This window comes from Trichoplax adhaerens, genomic scaffold (genome assembly GCF_000150275.1).
Source record: "Trichoplax adhaerens TRIADscaffold_2 genomic scaffold, whole genome shotgun sequence".
In the NCBI taxonomy this organism is placed as follows: Eukaryota; Metazoa; Placozoa; class Uniplacotomia; order Trichoplacea; family Trichoplacidae; genus Trichoplax; species Trichoplax adhaerens.
Window position 1 is genome coordinate 8355159 of NW_002060944.1, and position 16105 is coordinate 8371263.

At 34.6% G+C, this 16105-nt stretch overlaps 3 protein-coding genes across 3 annotated transcripts; all 3 read left to right on the forward strand.

Annotated features, from left to right (window-relative positions):
• Positions 1-65: 65 nt before the first annotated feature.
• On the forward strand, positions 66-2820 carry TRIADDRAFT_53847 (uncharacterized protein; the record flags this gene model as incomplete). Its single annotated transcript, XM_002109598.1, has 6 exons — positions 66-221; positions 684-740; positions 1111-1524; positions 1638-1694; positions 1797-2162; positions 2557-2820. 6 exons carry the CDS (start codon positions 66-68, stop codon positions 2818-2820), a joined length of 1314 nt encoding a protein of 437 aa, XP_002109634.1.
• Positions 2821-4399: 1579 nt separating this feature from the next.
• Positions 4400-6285, forward strand: TRIADDRAFT_20418 (uncharacterized protein; the record flags this gene model as incomplete). Its single annotated transcript, XM_002109599.1, has 3 exons — positions 4400-5501; positions 5631-5839; positions 6001-6285. The coding sequence occupies 3 exons, from the start codon at positions 4400-4402 to the stop codon at positions 6283-6285; spliced, it is 1596 nt and encodes a 531-aa protein (XP_002109635.1).
• A 1694-nt stretch (positions 6286-7979) lies between these two features.
• Positions 7980-14729, forward strand: TRIADDRAFT_21181 (uncharacterized protein; the record flags this gene model as incomplete). The annotated part of the gene is made up of 4 exons (XM_002109600.1): positions 7980-9075; positions 9200-9330; positions 10558-10606; positions 14470-14729. 4 exons carry the CDS (start codon positions 7980-7982, stop codon positions 14727-14729), a joined length of 1536 nt encoding a protein of 511 aa, XP_002109636.1.
• Between the last annotated feature and the right edge of the window lie 1376 nt (positions 14730-16105).

Below are 16105 nucleotides of genomic sequence, written 5' to 3' on the forward strand. Positions count from 1 at the left end.
ATATTATTCGATGTCCTTACAATTTCATTCGATCTTTTGTGGTAACCAGTAGTCAACTTTCCGTCATGCCTAACTTCTTTTTGGTAGCTGGAGCTACACAGTTATCAGTAGCGTTGTTAAACGTTATCATACCAGCCGTTGCATGGTTAACAACAGGAATTATATCAGCTACTACGGTTCCTGCTACATATTTTTTGGGTCCAGGTGTGGTTGGCATTACCGTAAGTACAGTATACATTTCTTAATCAGTATTCTACAACGGAGATATTTGAAAAAATTTAGTCATAAATTGCTTGATACACATTTACAATAATCATATCTACGGATATAGCCTGATTAATGCATATACCAGCTTTTATAACAAACTTGAATAGTTTGAACAAAGCAGGTAATATTAAAACTATTTTATTTTTTTTTCACTAAAAATATTCAATTAAAATATACTGGTATTTAGACGCAGTAGTTAAGTTAAAAGACATAAAATTGAAGATTTACTACACAGTCGGTACGTTATTAACAGTAGTTTCATTTCTGTGATCTAGTTTAAGTGCGATAAATGCGGTAATTAATAAGATGTTATTAACCACAGTGGATATTCTATGATCAACATTTACTTCTGTTCAAGTTATTGTAAACATTGATCCATTTAATACGTTATCGCGATATTTCTGTTTTCTTTAAAGCTCGCTACTTCGGCCTTTTCATGCTTTATGGCAAGAAATAAAGCACTTGATACAGTGGTAGGTTTCTTTTATTGTATGTAACACTATAGAATATAAAAACGTTAAAGAGTCGCAAAGATAATCTTAGACTAGTTAATATATTTAGCGTCTCAAATGTTTTGTAATATTTCATTAATCTGTCGCTTGTACTGTCGTTAAGCAGCACTACTACTATGTAAAATTTATTATGCAAAATTAGCAATTTTGCATAATAGTGCATAATTATTATCTTAATAGTTATAATTGAAAGTGGTTACTTATGCTGTAAATATATCAAGTTACAATCACCGTAAAGAAATTTTGATTTTTTCTATTTGGCTGTGATATCTACGCTTACATTGACATCAATGCAATCTCAAATAGTAATAATAATTTTATTTACTTTTAGGTTGCAGGCATTTATGTTTTTTCACTACTTGCTACAACATATTCTATTAGCAGTATTTTAATGTTTATTAGTGTTATAGTACGGTTGGCTACTTCAAATCTATTAAATACTGCTGTTGGAGCTTTGATTTTCACCTTGGTTACCATCGCTATTTTATGTGCATCTATGGGTGTTGCTATATGGGTCATTTACACAGCAAGAAAAATGTTACTCAAATCTGACTCTGTACAATCAGTTGACAATCCTGATTCCCCGCCGACCGTAGCTGAGCCAACAAACTGTTTAACAGATAGGACATTGGCCATATTAGAAATGTCAGCCGGTAACTTACTTGTAATAACCCCGGGAGTAGCAATATTCTTCCCATCTATTCAAAGACTGTATTGTGTGTTACCGCTATATGCTGGATCATTGGTAAATAAGTAATTGTGGATTACCACTTAAAAATTGCATTGGATTAGCTTATAAACAAGTTATGAATGTACCACTCTGATTCCTTTTTCAATCATTTTGTTTACTAATGACAGCTGATTGCTTCTGGAATGATGGGATATGATTATACAACTAAGAAAAGATATGCTCTTGTAAGTAGCAAATACATTGACGATTGCTACACATTGGTATCATGATCAACCTTACAGTAAAATATTATGCTTATTCATCTTTATATCAAATGCATTTTGTAGATGTTGTGGTCGTTTGTTATGACTCGATTAAGCCTGCTATTAACTACTGTAGCTATCGCTGGAACTGGATTCTATTTGGGCATCACTGTTGGAAGTGGTTCTACAGCTCCTACTAATTTAGCTCTTATTTCATTAATTCTGTTGGTTAGCATTTATGGCTTTATAATATCTATTGTATCGTTGGTTGTTACACGTAAGAGACTTGGGATAGTTTGCAGTTGTAACTTTAATGTCAAAGATATGGAGTTTATATTTGGTGTGACAATGGTGGTATTAGGAGTAGTATATGCTATTGTAGCAGCGGTTGGATTAGTTTTGTTTGCAGCTCGCTATTTTACAATTGTTGGATTTTTCGTTGCATGCGTGGTAAGTGTTAATCATGGTAGTAAGTAAAATATACATATTGAAATTTACCCTACTAAATTAATTTCATTTCATAACGGGCTATCGTTCAAATATTTAGTAATTAATTTTGTGTTACGATCATCTACGTATATAGTCTAATTGCAATTTGCTTATTATGTCATGAAATAGTTGCTGTTAAATGGAGAGTTAGGTATGGACTCTAGGGACGTTAAACATTTTGTAAGTACTGCCTTTCGATATTTCTATTACGAATTGGATCGTTAATGTCGCATAATTACCAAAATTATTTAGGCAGTCTGCTGTAAATTGGTGTTCATTTTGTATTCGTAAATTGCGTAATGTAAAATTATCATGATATAAACGATACTTTTAATTTTTGTCATTGTACATTTAGGAAATTTCATTTGTTGTGAGATCAGTCTTGTCTGCCAGCTTTTCCGTTGAATGTGCAGTATTGACAATTGTGGAGTTTATTGCCTATTTGCGTTTAAATCCATCTTCCGGCCTTCTAGTACGCGGAGTTGCTATGATGGCTACAATTCTTGTATTTAATATAGCCACATTTGGTGTAGCAGTAGCGGCTACCGTGAAAACAGGCAGAAAACATCAATTGTGCGGTATTTCTTCCCAGACTGGCCCATCTGAAGCTGAATCATAAAATTAATCAATTTGAATATTATGGATTTCATTTTTTATGATGGGTTCTTTAGATTTGAAGTACAGTTGATTTTAACAACTCTTTCATGGTTTGGAAATGGTTGCAAATCCTACTCGAATGATTTATCTATTATATAGTATGAATTAAAAGACACATTTGGTAATACGTCCAGTATTGGCGAAGTTGATTAAAAAAAATTTGGCTTTTATTTACTCTACCCCTTAAATACCCAGTTTGTTATGACTTAACACATTCAATAATTCATTTTGGATAGCTTACCTAAATTGATAATTTTATTCAGCTTTGTATGTTTCATATTACTTTGGTAAATCAGCTTGCCTAAACAATACCTTGCATGTAGTGTAGTAGTTCATTTCATTAGTAATTTATTGCAATGTTGTTTACTCTGCATGAGAATGTGGTTAAAGATAAAAGTTCAATGAATTATTATCCTAGCATCTGCATGAGTAAAGTCTTCAGCTATTTATCTATTAATGACAATGTAAATTCCAATTTTTCTGCATGTCATTCCTGTTGACTGCTCAATCAGTAATGACCTAATCCCTTCTACCTTATGCACTAATAAAGAGCATCATGATACGCAATCGAATGACGTCAACTATGACTTTTCAACGAATGATTGAAAATGCAGATCAGCTGTCCAGATATCCGTTCGAAACTGATTGTTCACAGCCTTCTGTAATGGAGAATTGTCCACATCTTATAATGACCTATTAAAAGCTGACTTAAAATAGGAATTGCATATACAACTGGTATTATTTTATATATCTGAATCATGGACTGCTAGAAATTGCTAATGTAGGCCATGTTTTGGACGTATGGGCGTTTTAATGGGGTCCGTCTGCACGTCCGTTGGTCAAACACAGAATCCCTGCACTTCTACTTACAGTACAGTACAGTTGTAGAGTACTGTAGAGTACAGTACTGTACTGTACTGTAGAGTACTGTAGAGTGTAAAGTGTACAGTACTGTACTGCTACAGTACTGCGAACTGTACACCGTGCTCTAGTGACCAGTATTACATCAAATTTCATCATTTCAATGTTCATTCATGTAATCATGACTATACTGGTATTGTACTGTACTGTATATAAGTCAAGGTAAATGACCAATTTCAATTACAACCTGTCAAGTCTCAAGTTGCAGCATCAGTCAACTGTTTTACTACACCTGATCAAGGCAATATCAACCGCAGTACGGCAGTAGCACTCATTACTTTCATATACACTAGTGTTTGCAATTGTTGATCATCTAGTGCACTCCCTACCTCGGTCGACCAGCACCAATAGCCTTTGGTAGTAAAGGTACTCATTGAATGACAGTCTCTTGCTGCTGCAGCAAAGTCAGTATCAAGATCGATTGAAACGCCCAACGTTGACTGCTGACCAGTGGATTATTTTCATTGGATGAAGTGACCTGACCCACCAAAGGGTTGACCACACTCATCCGTCTCTCTCCACAGCCAATAGGACACAGTATGAAAATTGCAAGTTTCATCAACGGTGCTGAAGCATCAGCGGACGACAGTCAACACCGACGTTACATTGACAGCGACGTCATGAAAGCCGATGATGATCAACAACATGGTGGCAGGGTAAGACCTTACCAGATTATTATGTTATGTTGTGCGTATACAGGAACAGAACTTGCTTATGGTGTTCAAGCGGCTTATGTTACTCCAATCTTAGCTGGTTTAGGAATTCCATTACGCTATTTAACGTTAGCTTGGGCCATTAGCCCAATACTAGGGTTATTGACGCAGCCAGTGATAGGATCATGGTCGGATTCGTGTACATGTCCATGGGGGAGACGACGGCCATTCATGGTTGCCATGGCTATTGGTATCTTGATCGGTCTATTAGCAACAGCGTTTGGTAAAGACTTGGGCTTATTAGTGTCGTCCAATAGTTTATCCTTTGCAATCGCCTTCACTTTGATTGGCAACGGGATATTAGATTATTCATTAGATTCATCAGGTGTACCTTGTCGTGCTTACCTCTTTGATGTAACTCCGCAAAATCAGGAGCACAAGTTTCAAAGATTGGCTGCTATTTTTGCCTCTGTTGGTGCTATTGCTGGCTATTTAATATGTGGAATTGAATGGAATTTCGCCTTTGGTCAAGTTATCTTTGATCAAGCTCATTCAGTATTCATCTTAACCGCAGTCTTGGTTTGTTTGTTTTATATTGTATCTTTATTCAGTGTCAAGGAAGTCCCATTTATACAAACACAACAACATCGACTCGATGCTGCAACCGGAAGCAAGGAAATCCAATTGCAGGATACTAGCCAACATGCCCAATCGCAACATTCAAATGATATTGTCATCCATGAAGACCAAACTGGTAGAGAAATACAAGCCAATCCTAGTCGTTCACATATAAAAGCAGTCTTTTATGCTGTTACAAAAATGCCAAGAGAATTTGCCATTTTATGCTTATTAGACTCCATAGCATGGATAGGTTATGTTTGTTTTAGTGTATTTTATACCGATTTCGTTGGAATCGAAGTATTCAAGGGCAATCCCACTGCACCATTGAATTCTACTGACTATTTACTCTATCAGAGAGGTGTTAAAATTGGAAGTTGGGGATTACTCGGTCAATCTGCTTTTGGAGGAGCATTTGCCTTGTGTCTGGAGAGGATATGTAGAGTGACTGGTATGATTAGTATAATTTGAATCATTTTCAAATTTTTAACGAGCGATACAATCAATATATGGCTGTAGATTGAAAAGTTAAGCCAACTGTTTGTTATATATACTGATATTCGTGTACATAAACTTTTAGGAAGTCGTTTAATAATGATTGGCGGATTCTCATTGGTGGGATTATTATTATTTATTATGGCTTTTGTTAAAGTTTTACCATTTGTCATTGCTGCTGGTACATTGACTGGTATCGTTTTTGCTATCATCTATTCTATACCCTTTGGTCTAGTTGGACAATATCATGCAGCTTTTAAGGTAAATGACATAACAACTCGTACACTATATGCTGTGCCCTAATTCTATCGATTGTAACGAGCTTAGAATAAACTACTATGATAAAAATTTAGATGGATTGACAATCTTATTGGGATGGAATACTATTTTATAGATGTGTATGAAATAATATGTACAGTATGACGTTAACTATTCTTTGTCAAATTAAATTGTAGGATGATCCTCGATGGAGTACCAGGGGTTTTGGTATCGATTCTGCTATCTTAAATAGTTGTATGTATGCTGGACAATTAACGGTATCATTTTGTGTTGGCGCTATAGTCGAAGCAAGTGGTACTAGAGATGCTGCAGCGATGACGATGGGTGGATGCCTACTGACATGTGCTTTTCTATCCATATTTGTTGTTGAGCCACAGACAAAGCCATCACAAGTTGAACTCAATGATTTCACCGCCAATGAAAATAGGAACAATGATTGCACCACTGTTGGTGTAGTTTAGATTTAACCAATGGTTCAATATCAATCCCTTTACGAATTACCTTCTATTTTTAAGAAAGTACTATCGAATTTGTTAAACTGTAAATTATTTATTTGCAATCACCGTTGAAATGGAATTTTTTATCTGAATGAAATAAGCGCATAAATATTATAAATGGCAATTATTTGGGCAAAGCGACCTGACTTACTTATAAATGTATGTTGACTGAAAAATTTTTATGATTTTTATCGACATAATTAGTAAATGATATGGGTCTATAATTTATGATTGAAATGAAGTGATGATGAGCATGCTTGCAAGCAGTTATCACATTTCACCATCTACTACCTGTATGAATACTGCAGTGTTGCTGTTCTTATAAGTTCTTTAAACTTTATTTTTGAATATTATTGGATACATTTGCCTGTTTATCTGATGTATTATAATTATTTATCTAAAATTTAAGGAATTGTCAGCCATTTTATTACATTGTATCAGGACTTCTAAGAGGAAATTGGCTTAAAAGTCCCTAATTTTACGCAGATTTGCTATTCTCTGTTACCTGAACTCTTTCAAGTAAATTATTTACGTAAAAGTTTTATTGTTGACCAATGTATAGTACTATTAAATAACTTTGATTAAAGCCATTATAATATCATACTTACTATGTGCTAATACCGCGCATGTTTTGACAATCTTCTGAGGCTAATTGTTAGTTCTAACTTACGACGTATACCGAAAATAGTAGATATGTATCAGCTCAACGAAATAGTCTGACAATCCTTTAAGACTGATATATTAGTTTTTTATTGTACTGTACTACAAAATAACAGATATGTATCAGTTCGGCGAATTAGTCTGGCTTATTGGTTTGTAGTAGCGATATTTTACTAAACGTTTTATTGTATTGGTAGACGATATTTTATACGGTTAATCCGAGCCTGGGCGTGGTGCCATGGCAACTACCTTCTATTAATTAACTGCGATTAAGCGACGATATTACAGTCGGCTGTAGTATGCCAATACCGTCCTTTCAATATGAATGATGTACAGATTTTAGAGTTCTACTGCACGAGAGAAGGAGACCAGGTTGTAATTTGTGTGGTGTCCTGCAGTTTCAGACAATTACAGCATAGACAGTGTGCTGTACAGTTACTGTTTATACCATACTGCCCATGGCGTCCCATCAAAAATACAGAGTTTGGAAGCTATTCCTACAATATTTGAATGAAATAAAGCCTTGATCATTCAATAATATCACTGCAATATACTGTAGCACACTATAGCGCATTTTACCTACTGTACGAAACAGTAGAGTAAACAATTTACAGTAGTGCACTAGCCTTTTTATTGTGATTTAATTTCTTTCTTGTCGATCGTAGGTGAATCAGCCGGGCTGATGGAATTGCTAGAGTAACAATATCAAAGATCATATTATACTCGTAATTACATCAATTGGGCGTAGTTCGTGATTGTAAATTGCCACCTAGCGATAGATCGGAGTGAGACTATCCAACTTGCAGTAGTTGAAGACATCTACTTGGGGGAGGCTTCAATCATTTTTACATACAACAGTCGACGATTTACTTAGGAACTTCCCGGCCGTAAAGACTATATATGGCATTGCTTTATTTCTAGAGTAGCAATTCTTCATTCAGTTTATAATAATAATGGGTGCCGATGAAAATTGGAATGGAAATAACCCTCAGGAGAAAATGTTCAGTCCAGAAAATGATCATCACCCGATCAAAGCTAACGCTAAACCTTATCAAATTGTCATGCTGTGTAGTTTTTCAGTGGCTATTGGAATAGGCTATAGTGCCCAATCTGCTTATGTAACACCTATTTTAGCTGAATTAGGCATGCCTGTACGTTACTTGACTTATGTTTGGAGTTTCAGCCCTATCGTTGGTCTGATTACCCAACCTTTTATTGGATCCATGTCAGACGGATGCACCTCAAGATGGGGTAGAAGGCGACCATTTATTTTAGCTTTTGCTATCGGCACTTTGATTGGTCTACTACTACTAGGCTTCGGTAAAGATATCGGATTAGCTATATTGCCCGGTAAGACAAGCGTAGCAATCGCTTTAGTTCTTATAGGCAATGGAATTCTTGATTATAGTTCAGATGCAAGTCAAAGCCCAGCTCGAGCCTATCTATGCGATGTAACACCAGAAGGGCAAGAACAACGAGCTCATAGAATCTGTACTATTTTAATGGGTTTAGCCAATGTTGTTGGTTTTTGTATCTGTGCTATCGATTGGGATGAGTTATTTACGCGCGATGATGGAACTGTTCCGATAACATCCGTTCAATTTGTTTTCCTTCTTAGTGGCATCTTGTCTACCATAGCCTTTATAGTTTGCATATTTAGTGTTCGCGAAATTCCTTTATCAAAAGTCGACAAGCAAAAGCAGATAAAAAGGGAACAAGACATTGCAGATAATCGACCTACTGCACAGGATAATGACGTCAAAGTCATTACTGAAAACGAAGAGAATGACTGTAATGAGCAACCCGTTTCTTGCTTACGTTCTGTTTATAATGGATTTGTCCAATTGCCTAAGGAATTACTGGTTTTAGTCATTATGAATACACTATCATGGACTGGTTTCATGACTTTTATTCTTATCTACACCGATTATATTGGTATCGTGATCTATAATGGAGATCCAACCGCTGCAGTTAATACTACTGAGTACGCATTATATACTGCTGGTGTGAAGACAGGTAGTTGGGCTCTTGTTGGTTATGCTGCTATGACTGGAGTTTATGCATTATCTCTTGAAATTATCGAAAGATACGTTAGTAAGTATTCCAAGTCAGAATAAAAATTTTAAATATTATGATCAGTAGAATAAACATCTTATACTCATAAATATGAAATCTTTTTTTATAGGTGTGCGTATTCTGTTACTGTTGGGATACGGAGGTGTCGGTGGTCTAATAATTTTAATGTCTCAAATAAATTCTCTTCCATTAGCTGTAACTATCAGTTGTAGTCTAGGTATCAGTTTTGCTACAATGTTTTCCATACCGTATGCCTTAGTAGGCGAATATCATGTTTATTTCAAGGTCGGTTAGCGTACTAGTGACTGATATATACAATTTGTTAATATACTGTATTTCAATGCAGCGGTATCATAAAAATACCTTAACTGATTACATGATATTGTATTACAGAATGATCCACGATGGAAAAGTAGAGGCTTTGGTTTTGATTCAGCTATGCTAAATTCTTGCATTTACGTCGCTCAATTAATCGTTGCATTCGGCGTAGGTGCTATTATTGAGGCTGCTGGAAGTAGAAATGCCGCCATTTTATTTAGTGGAATTTGCTATGTAGCTAGCGGATTAACGTCAATAGCAGTAAGTGTGTTACCAAAATCCGATTGCGACGAGGCAGAAAGTGAACCAAAATCACCAAAGCTAAAAGTTATGCAACAAGTAACATCTATTTAGCTACTGGAATAAACGTAATAGACTAAAGAAAGAATCCTAGCGCGAGCTTTATGGCATCCTAACGTTGAATAACATTAATATAACTTGCATCATTAATGCTAACCGCTTTTCTGACTGTAACTTAAAGCATGATATAATACCATCTAAATAAGAATGAAATTATCAGTAAAAGATTATATCACTAGCTAGCTTCATATACAATAAATTACTATTAAGCCATAACAGTCTAACCACTATTTATTTTAATTTTTGAAAAATTGAAGATTATCGGATCATTATATTTATACGCGATTTACTGGTATGCACTGATTTTAACCATTCTAAATTTTAATCGATGAATAGTCACTGCTTATCGTTTATTCCCAACAAAATCAAAATGCTTTTAATATTTCTTATTGATACTTTCTACTCAATCGACTTGTGTTATAATTAATAATTGCAAACGGCTAAGTATTCGGATATTTATTGATGTTCGGATGTCCAGATTAATCGTTCTAAAGACAATGTATACGTACCCATACTTTACAGCATGTAATTCTTAAAATGTCGCAAGAATTAACTTTTTTAGGTTTTTATTAGACTCCATGGCTTGAATAAGTTATGTTTGTTTTAGTATATTTTATACCGATTTCGTTGGAATTGAAATATTTGAGGCATCTCATAGCGCCACTTAATTCTACAGCCTAGACTATTTACTCTATGAGAGAAGTGTTAAAACTGAAAGTTGGGATTACCGTACCCCTCAAATCTGTGCTTGGATAAGCATTTACTTTGTATCTGGAGACGATGAGTAGAATGACTGGCGCTGTATGATCAGCATAATTTCAGTCATTTTCAAGTTTTACTAATGATACAAGTTATTGCAATAGATTGAAAGGTAAAATCAACTGTGAATATATCTGTATACATAATTTTTAGGAGTCGTTTAATAATCATAGTGATTGGCGAAGTTCTATTGATAAGATAATTACAGTATTTCTTCTTATTATTATGGATTTTGCTAATTTTCTACTATTGGTCATCGCTGCTGGTACATTGATTAGTATAGCTTTTGCTATCATCAGTTCTACACTCTGCGGTCTAGTTAGACAATGTCATTTAGTCTTTAGGGTGAATTGTAATTCTATATAATCATATAACAACTCGCATACTTTATACTGCGTCAATAATTCTATTTATGACGATAAATTTGTAACTTATAATAAAGGATCTTAATTGATTCATGATTTTATAAGGATATAACACTATTTTGTGAGGGTATAAATTAATATTCACGGTAAGACCTTAGCTATTCTTGAACAACTTAAATCGTAGAACGATCTTCCATGGAGTATAATCGAAGCAAGTGATACTAGAGATACTACAAATATCGCAATTCCTACTAGTGATAAGTGATTTTCAGGCTATTTTTTGTCGCCAAACTACAAATACAGCCATCACAGATTGAAGTCAACGATTTTACAGTCGATGAAAATAGGAATAATGATTGCACCACTGCTAATGAAGTTTAGATGAAACCAATGGCCTATTCTAAATTATTAATTTGCAGTGACTTTTGAATTTTGTCTTAGTGAAATATGAATATTATGAATCTCAGTTATTCAGATCTTACCACCATATTGAAGTTTGTACCAGTATAACCATGTTATTGCATTGTTAGCGTGTTCAATGTATGCATAATCACTGGTCATTGCTTATATTATTCTCAATTAAATTAAAACATTTCCAATACATTTCTTATAAATACTTTTTGTTCTAAATAAGCTATGGTATAATATGCTTGATAATGAATGATATCGTTTTGTGTCTCATGAATATATTGGATAAATTTGCCTATTAATTTGTCAAATAGATTATTTAAATTTAAGAAATTATCAGTCATATTATAATACTGTACGTGGATTTACTATTCAATGTCACTTGAGGAATTCTTTCAGCTGAATTATTATGTCACAGTTTAGCTGGTACTCAATTCATTATTAAATAACGTTAACTGAATCAAAATTATCCTATCTAATATATGCTATTATTGAATACATTTTGACCATCCTTTGAGGCTAATTGTCAGTTCTAAGTTATGCTGTAAAATAATAGATATGCATCAGCTCAACCAATAAGTTCATCTTGTTATTTCTAGTAACAACGTTTTATTTTAAACGTTTTTAATCCTAGCCTATGAGATTAGGTGGCGTGCCATCAACGTTTCATTGGTAGCCGGATCAACTAGCTATTATCTCCAGCAAAGATTGTTAAGATTGCTGGTTTGCTGTGCTACGCCTGCACCATTTTCCCAATATGAATAAGTTGGGGTGGCCTCATGATTACTAAATGGATTCTACGCTCACAGTTGTCATACATGATGGTTATCGGCTATCTTTGTACAACACGACAGAAGATGAGGTTATAATTTGTGTAGTTGCAGTCTGGCAGGCGAAAGAGCATAATGCACACCACATCCCTTCCAAAATGCATAGAGTATGGAAGTAACTAGCTTGAAATGCTCAAATCAAATAGCTTTGGCCAATCCAGTTCCAACTACAGTATACACTGTGCTGTACAATATACATTAATCAATCCTAGCTTTGATGAATCAGTCGCAGTATTGGCTAAAAGGGCTAGTCAAATCCTAGCTTTGACCAATCAATCCTAGTATTGACAAAACATATATATATATATATATATTGTATGTATATATATATATTGTATGTATATATACTGTATATATATATTATATATATATATGTATACTGGGTGTACATATATATATATATATATATATATACACTGCATTGTATACAGTACTCTATGTACATTATGACGTATATCGCTACTGTAGCAAACACTGGAGTAGTTCAGTGACCTTTTGTCATGATTCGATTCTACTGAACAAATAAATATACAGTAAAATTGTTATTCAATAATAACTATCAGTCGATTATTGGTGTATTAGCCAGGTGATTGGTTAGAGCATCGGGAAGCCAAATTGCAATACTTCTTGCTTACATATTGTATTACCATTGGAAAAACACATATTGCCTCAATTGGATTATCCATCTCAGTCGAGTGCATCCACTTTTTGCGTTATCGATTATTTCTTCCATCTTACTGTTGATGATCTGTTCAGGGAGTTGAGGGCAGTAAAGATTGTGTGTGGTTTTGCTTTGCTTTTGAAGTAGGAATTCTTCATTGAACCGGCAGTAATTATGGATCACAATGAAATGGGTGAAGGAAATAGCCATCAGGAGAAAATCTCCGATCCAGAAGATGGTCACGACCCGATCAAAGTCAACGCTAAACCTTATCAAATTGTCATGCTATGTTGTTTTTCAGCTGCTCTTGGAGTAGGCTATAGTGCCCAATCGGCTTATGTAACACCCATTTTAGCCCAGTTGGGCATGCCTTTACGTTACTTGACTTTTGTTTGGTGTTCTAGTCCTATCGTTGGCCTAATTACCCAACCTTTTATTGGATCCATGTCAGATGGATGCACATCAAAATGGGGTAGAAGGCGACCATTTATTTTAGCTTTTGCTATTGGCATTTTACTCGGTCTATTACTAATCGGCTTCGGTCGAGATATCGGATTGGCTATATTGCCCGGTAAGACTAGTGTAGCTATCGCTTTAATCATTGTAGGCAATGGAATTCTTGATTATGGCTTAGACACAAGTCAAGGCCCAGCTCGAGCTTATCTGTACGATGTAACACCGGAAGGGCAAGAGCAACGAGCTCATAGAATTTGCACTATTTTAATGGGGTTAGCTAATGCTGTTGGTTATTGTATCTGTGCTATCGATTGGGATGAGTTATTTAGGCGTCAGGATGGTACCACTCCGATAACATCCGTTCAATTTGTTTTTCTTATTAGTGGCATATTATCTACTATAGCTTTTATAGTTTGCTTATTTAGTGTTCACGAAATTCCTTTATCAAAAGCCAACAAGCAAAAGCAGCTAAAAAGTCAACAAGACGTTACAGATGATAAACCTTCTTTACAGAACGATCACGATCAAGACGTTAAAGTCATTACTGAAAACGGAGAGAAAGACAATAAAGAAAAATCTGTTTCTTGCTTACGTTCTGTTTATAATGGATTTTTTCGATTGCCGAAGGAATTACTAGTTTTAGTCCTTATAAACACACTATCATGGACTGGTTATATTACTTTTTTTGTTATCTACACCGATTTTATCGGTATCGAAATCTATAAAGGAGATCCTACAGCTGCAACTAATACTACTGAATATGCATTATATACAGTTGGTGTGAAGACAGGTAGTTGGGCTCTTGTTGGCTTTGCTATTGTTACTGGAGTCTATGCATTAGCTCTTGATGTTATTGAAAGATACGTTAGTAAGTATTCCAACTTAGAATAAGGATTTTAGATATTATGATCGGTAGAACAAACATTTTATACTCATAGACATAAATTCCTTTTTACACAGGTGCTCGTATTTTGTTACTATTTGGATATGGAGGTGTCGGTGGTCTAGTGATTTTAATGTCACAAATTACTTCTCTTCCATTAGCTGTTGCTATTGGTTGTAGTGTTGGCATCAATTTTGCTACAATGTTTTCCATACCGTATGCCTTAGTAGGCGAATATCATGTTTATTTCAAGGTTGGTTTCACACTAATGACTATATTATCAAATTTCTTGACCGTATTTAATAAAATACTTATAATAACATGCTTTAATGATGATTTATATTGCCACATAGAATGACCCACGATGGAAAGATAGAGGTTTTGGCGTCGATTCAGCTATATTAAATTCTTGCTTCTATGTAGCTCAATTAGTCGTTGCATTCAGCGTAGGTGGTATCATTGAGGCTGCTGGAAGTAGAAACGCAGCCGTTTTATTTGGTGGAGTTTGCTATGTAGCTAGCGGATTAATGTCAATTGGAATAACTTCGGTGCCAAAAACCGAATGCGAAGAGACGGAAAGCGAACCAAAATCACCCAAATTGCAAATGTTACAAAAAGAAACTTCTATTTAGCTACTAAAATAAATGTAATAATCTATAGAGAGAATCTTAACGCAGAGTTTTATCGCATCCTTTCATTGAATAGCACTAATATAACCAGCATCATTAACGCTAGCTGCTTGTTCTAAATGTAACTGGAACCCAGTATATAAGATTCCTGGCAGGAATAAAATTGGTAGTAAAAGAATATATTATCACCTGTATGGTAGTTTCAACTATGTAGAACAAATAGTACTGCTATTAAGCCATAGCAGTTTGGTCACCACCTGCTTTAATTTTTGAAAAAAATTAAAGATTATTGGATCATCATATCGAAATGATTTATGCTACTGATTTTGGTGTCGTCTGTGCGAAGCGATTAAAATAATCGTTTAAGCTTTCGTCATTAATAATTACTGTAGCTGTTAAAATTATCAAGAGAAAAAGTTTAATGATCCTATTCTTTATTTTATGTCACATTGGTCGAAAATATCATCATTAAAACTATTTTTGATCCGTATATTAAAGCTAATATAGCGCTCTTATTATTTGTAGCTCTTTCAACGGATGGATGTTCACTATTCATTGCTTATTCTTAATTAAATGAAAACATTTTAATCTCTCTTGTCAGTACTTTCTACTCTAAACCACCTGTTATATAGTATTAGGAATTAGTAAACTACTCCGAGATTTATTGATATCCAGATTAAGCATTCTAAAGACAATATTTTAGCAGACGAAATTTGATCTATATTTGTTTTACCTATAGCACTGTAGACTGTGGAAATAGCCATATTCACAGCAGGATATGGCTCTAAGCTTGTCTGACTACTATTGTCTTAAGTTTGCAATCAGATTGGGATTGTACTCATGATAATTTTAATTGACAATGCACTTCAACATCAACGCACTTATAGATTAGTACACGCAAAAATTGTTACTATTTGTAAGTTTGACTGGAATGATGGTTTCCATTTGCCCATCAGTCATCGAGTGATTCGTAATCAATATGATAACTGCCTTTAAATATCATAGTTGGTATAACTTGGACTACTTCAGCGGTCTAATTGTAAATCTAAAAATTGTATACTGTGAGATTAAGGTTTGCCAATACCGTAGTGTGTTACCTATACTTGTAATATATTATCCAAACCTTGTGTGCATCACTATCAGGTTCTATTACAAATAAGACCACGCTATTATGACTACTGTGGTATAAACTCAAACAATCAGGCTAAAAGCTGTATTGTGATTAGTGACTTTTCATGTAGATCGAAATAACATTACTAATTACTCATAAATGTATATACAAACAGTTATTGAAGGAGATTATTTAGTATTATGTAAATCGTGTACCCCAACTTTTTTATACTCGTACAATGTAGATTAACACTAGTGTCTTCCTCATA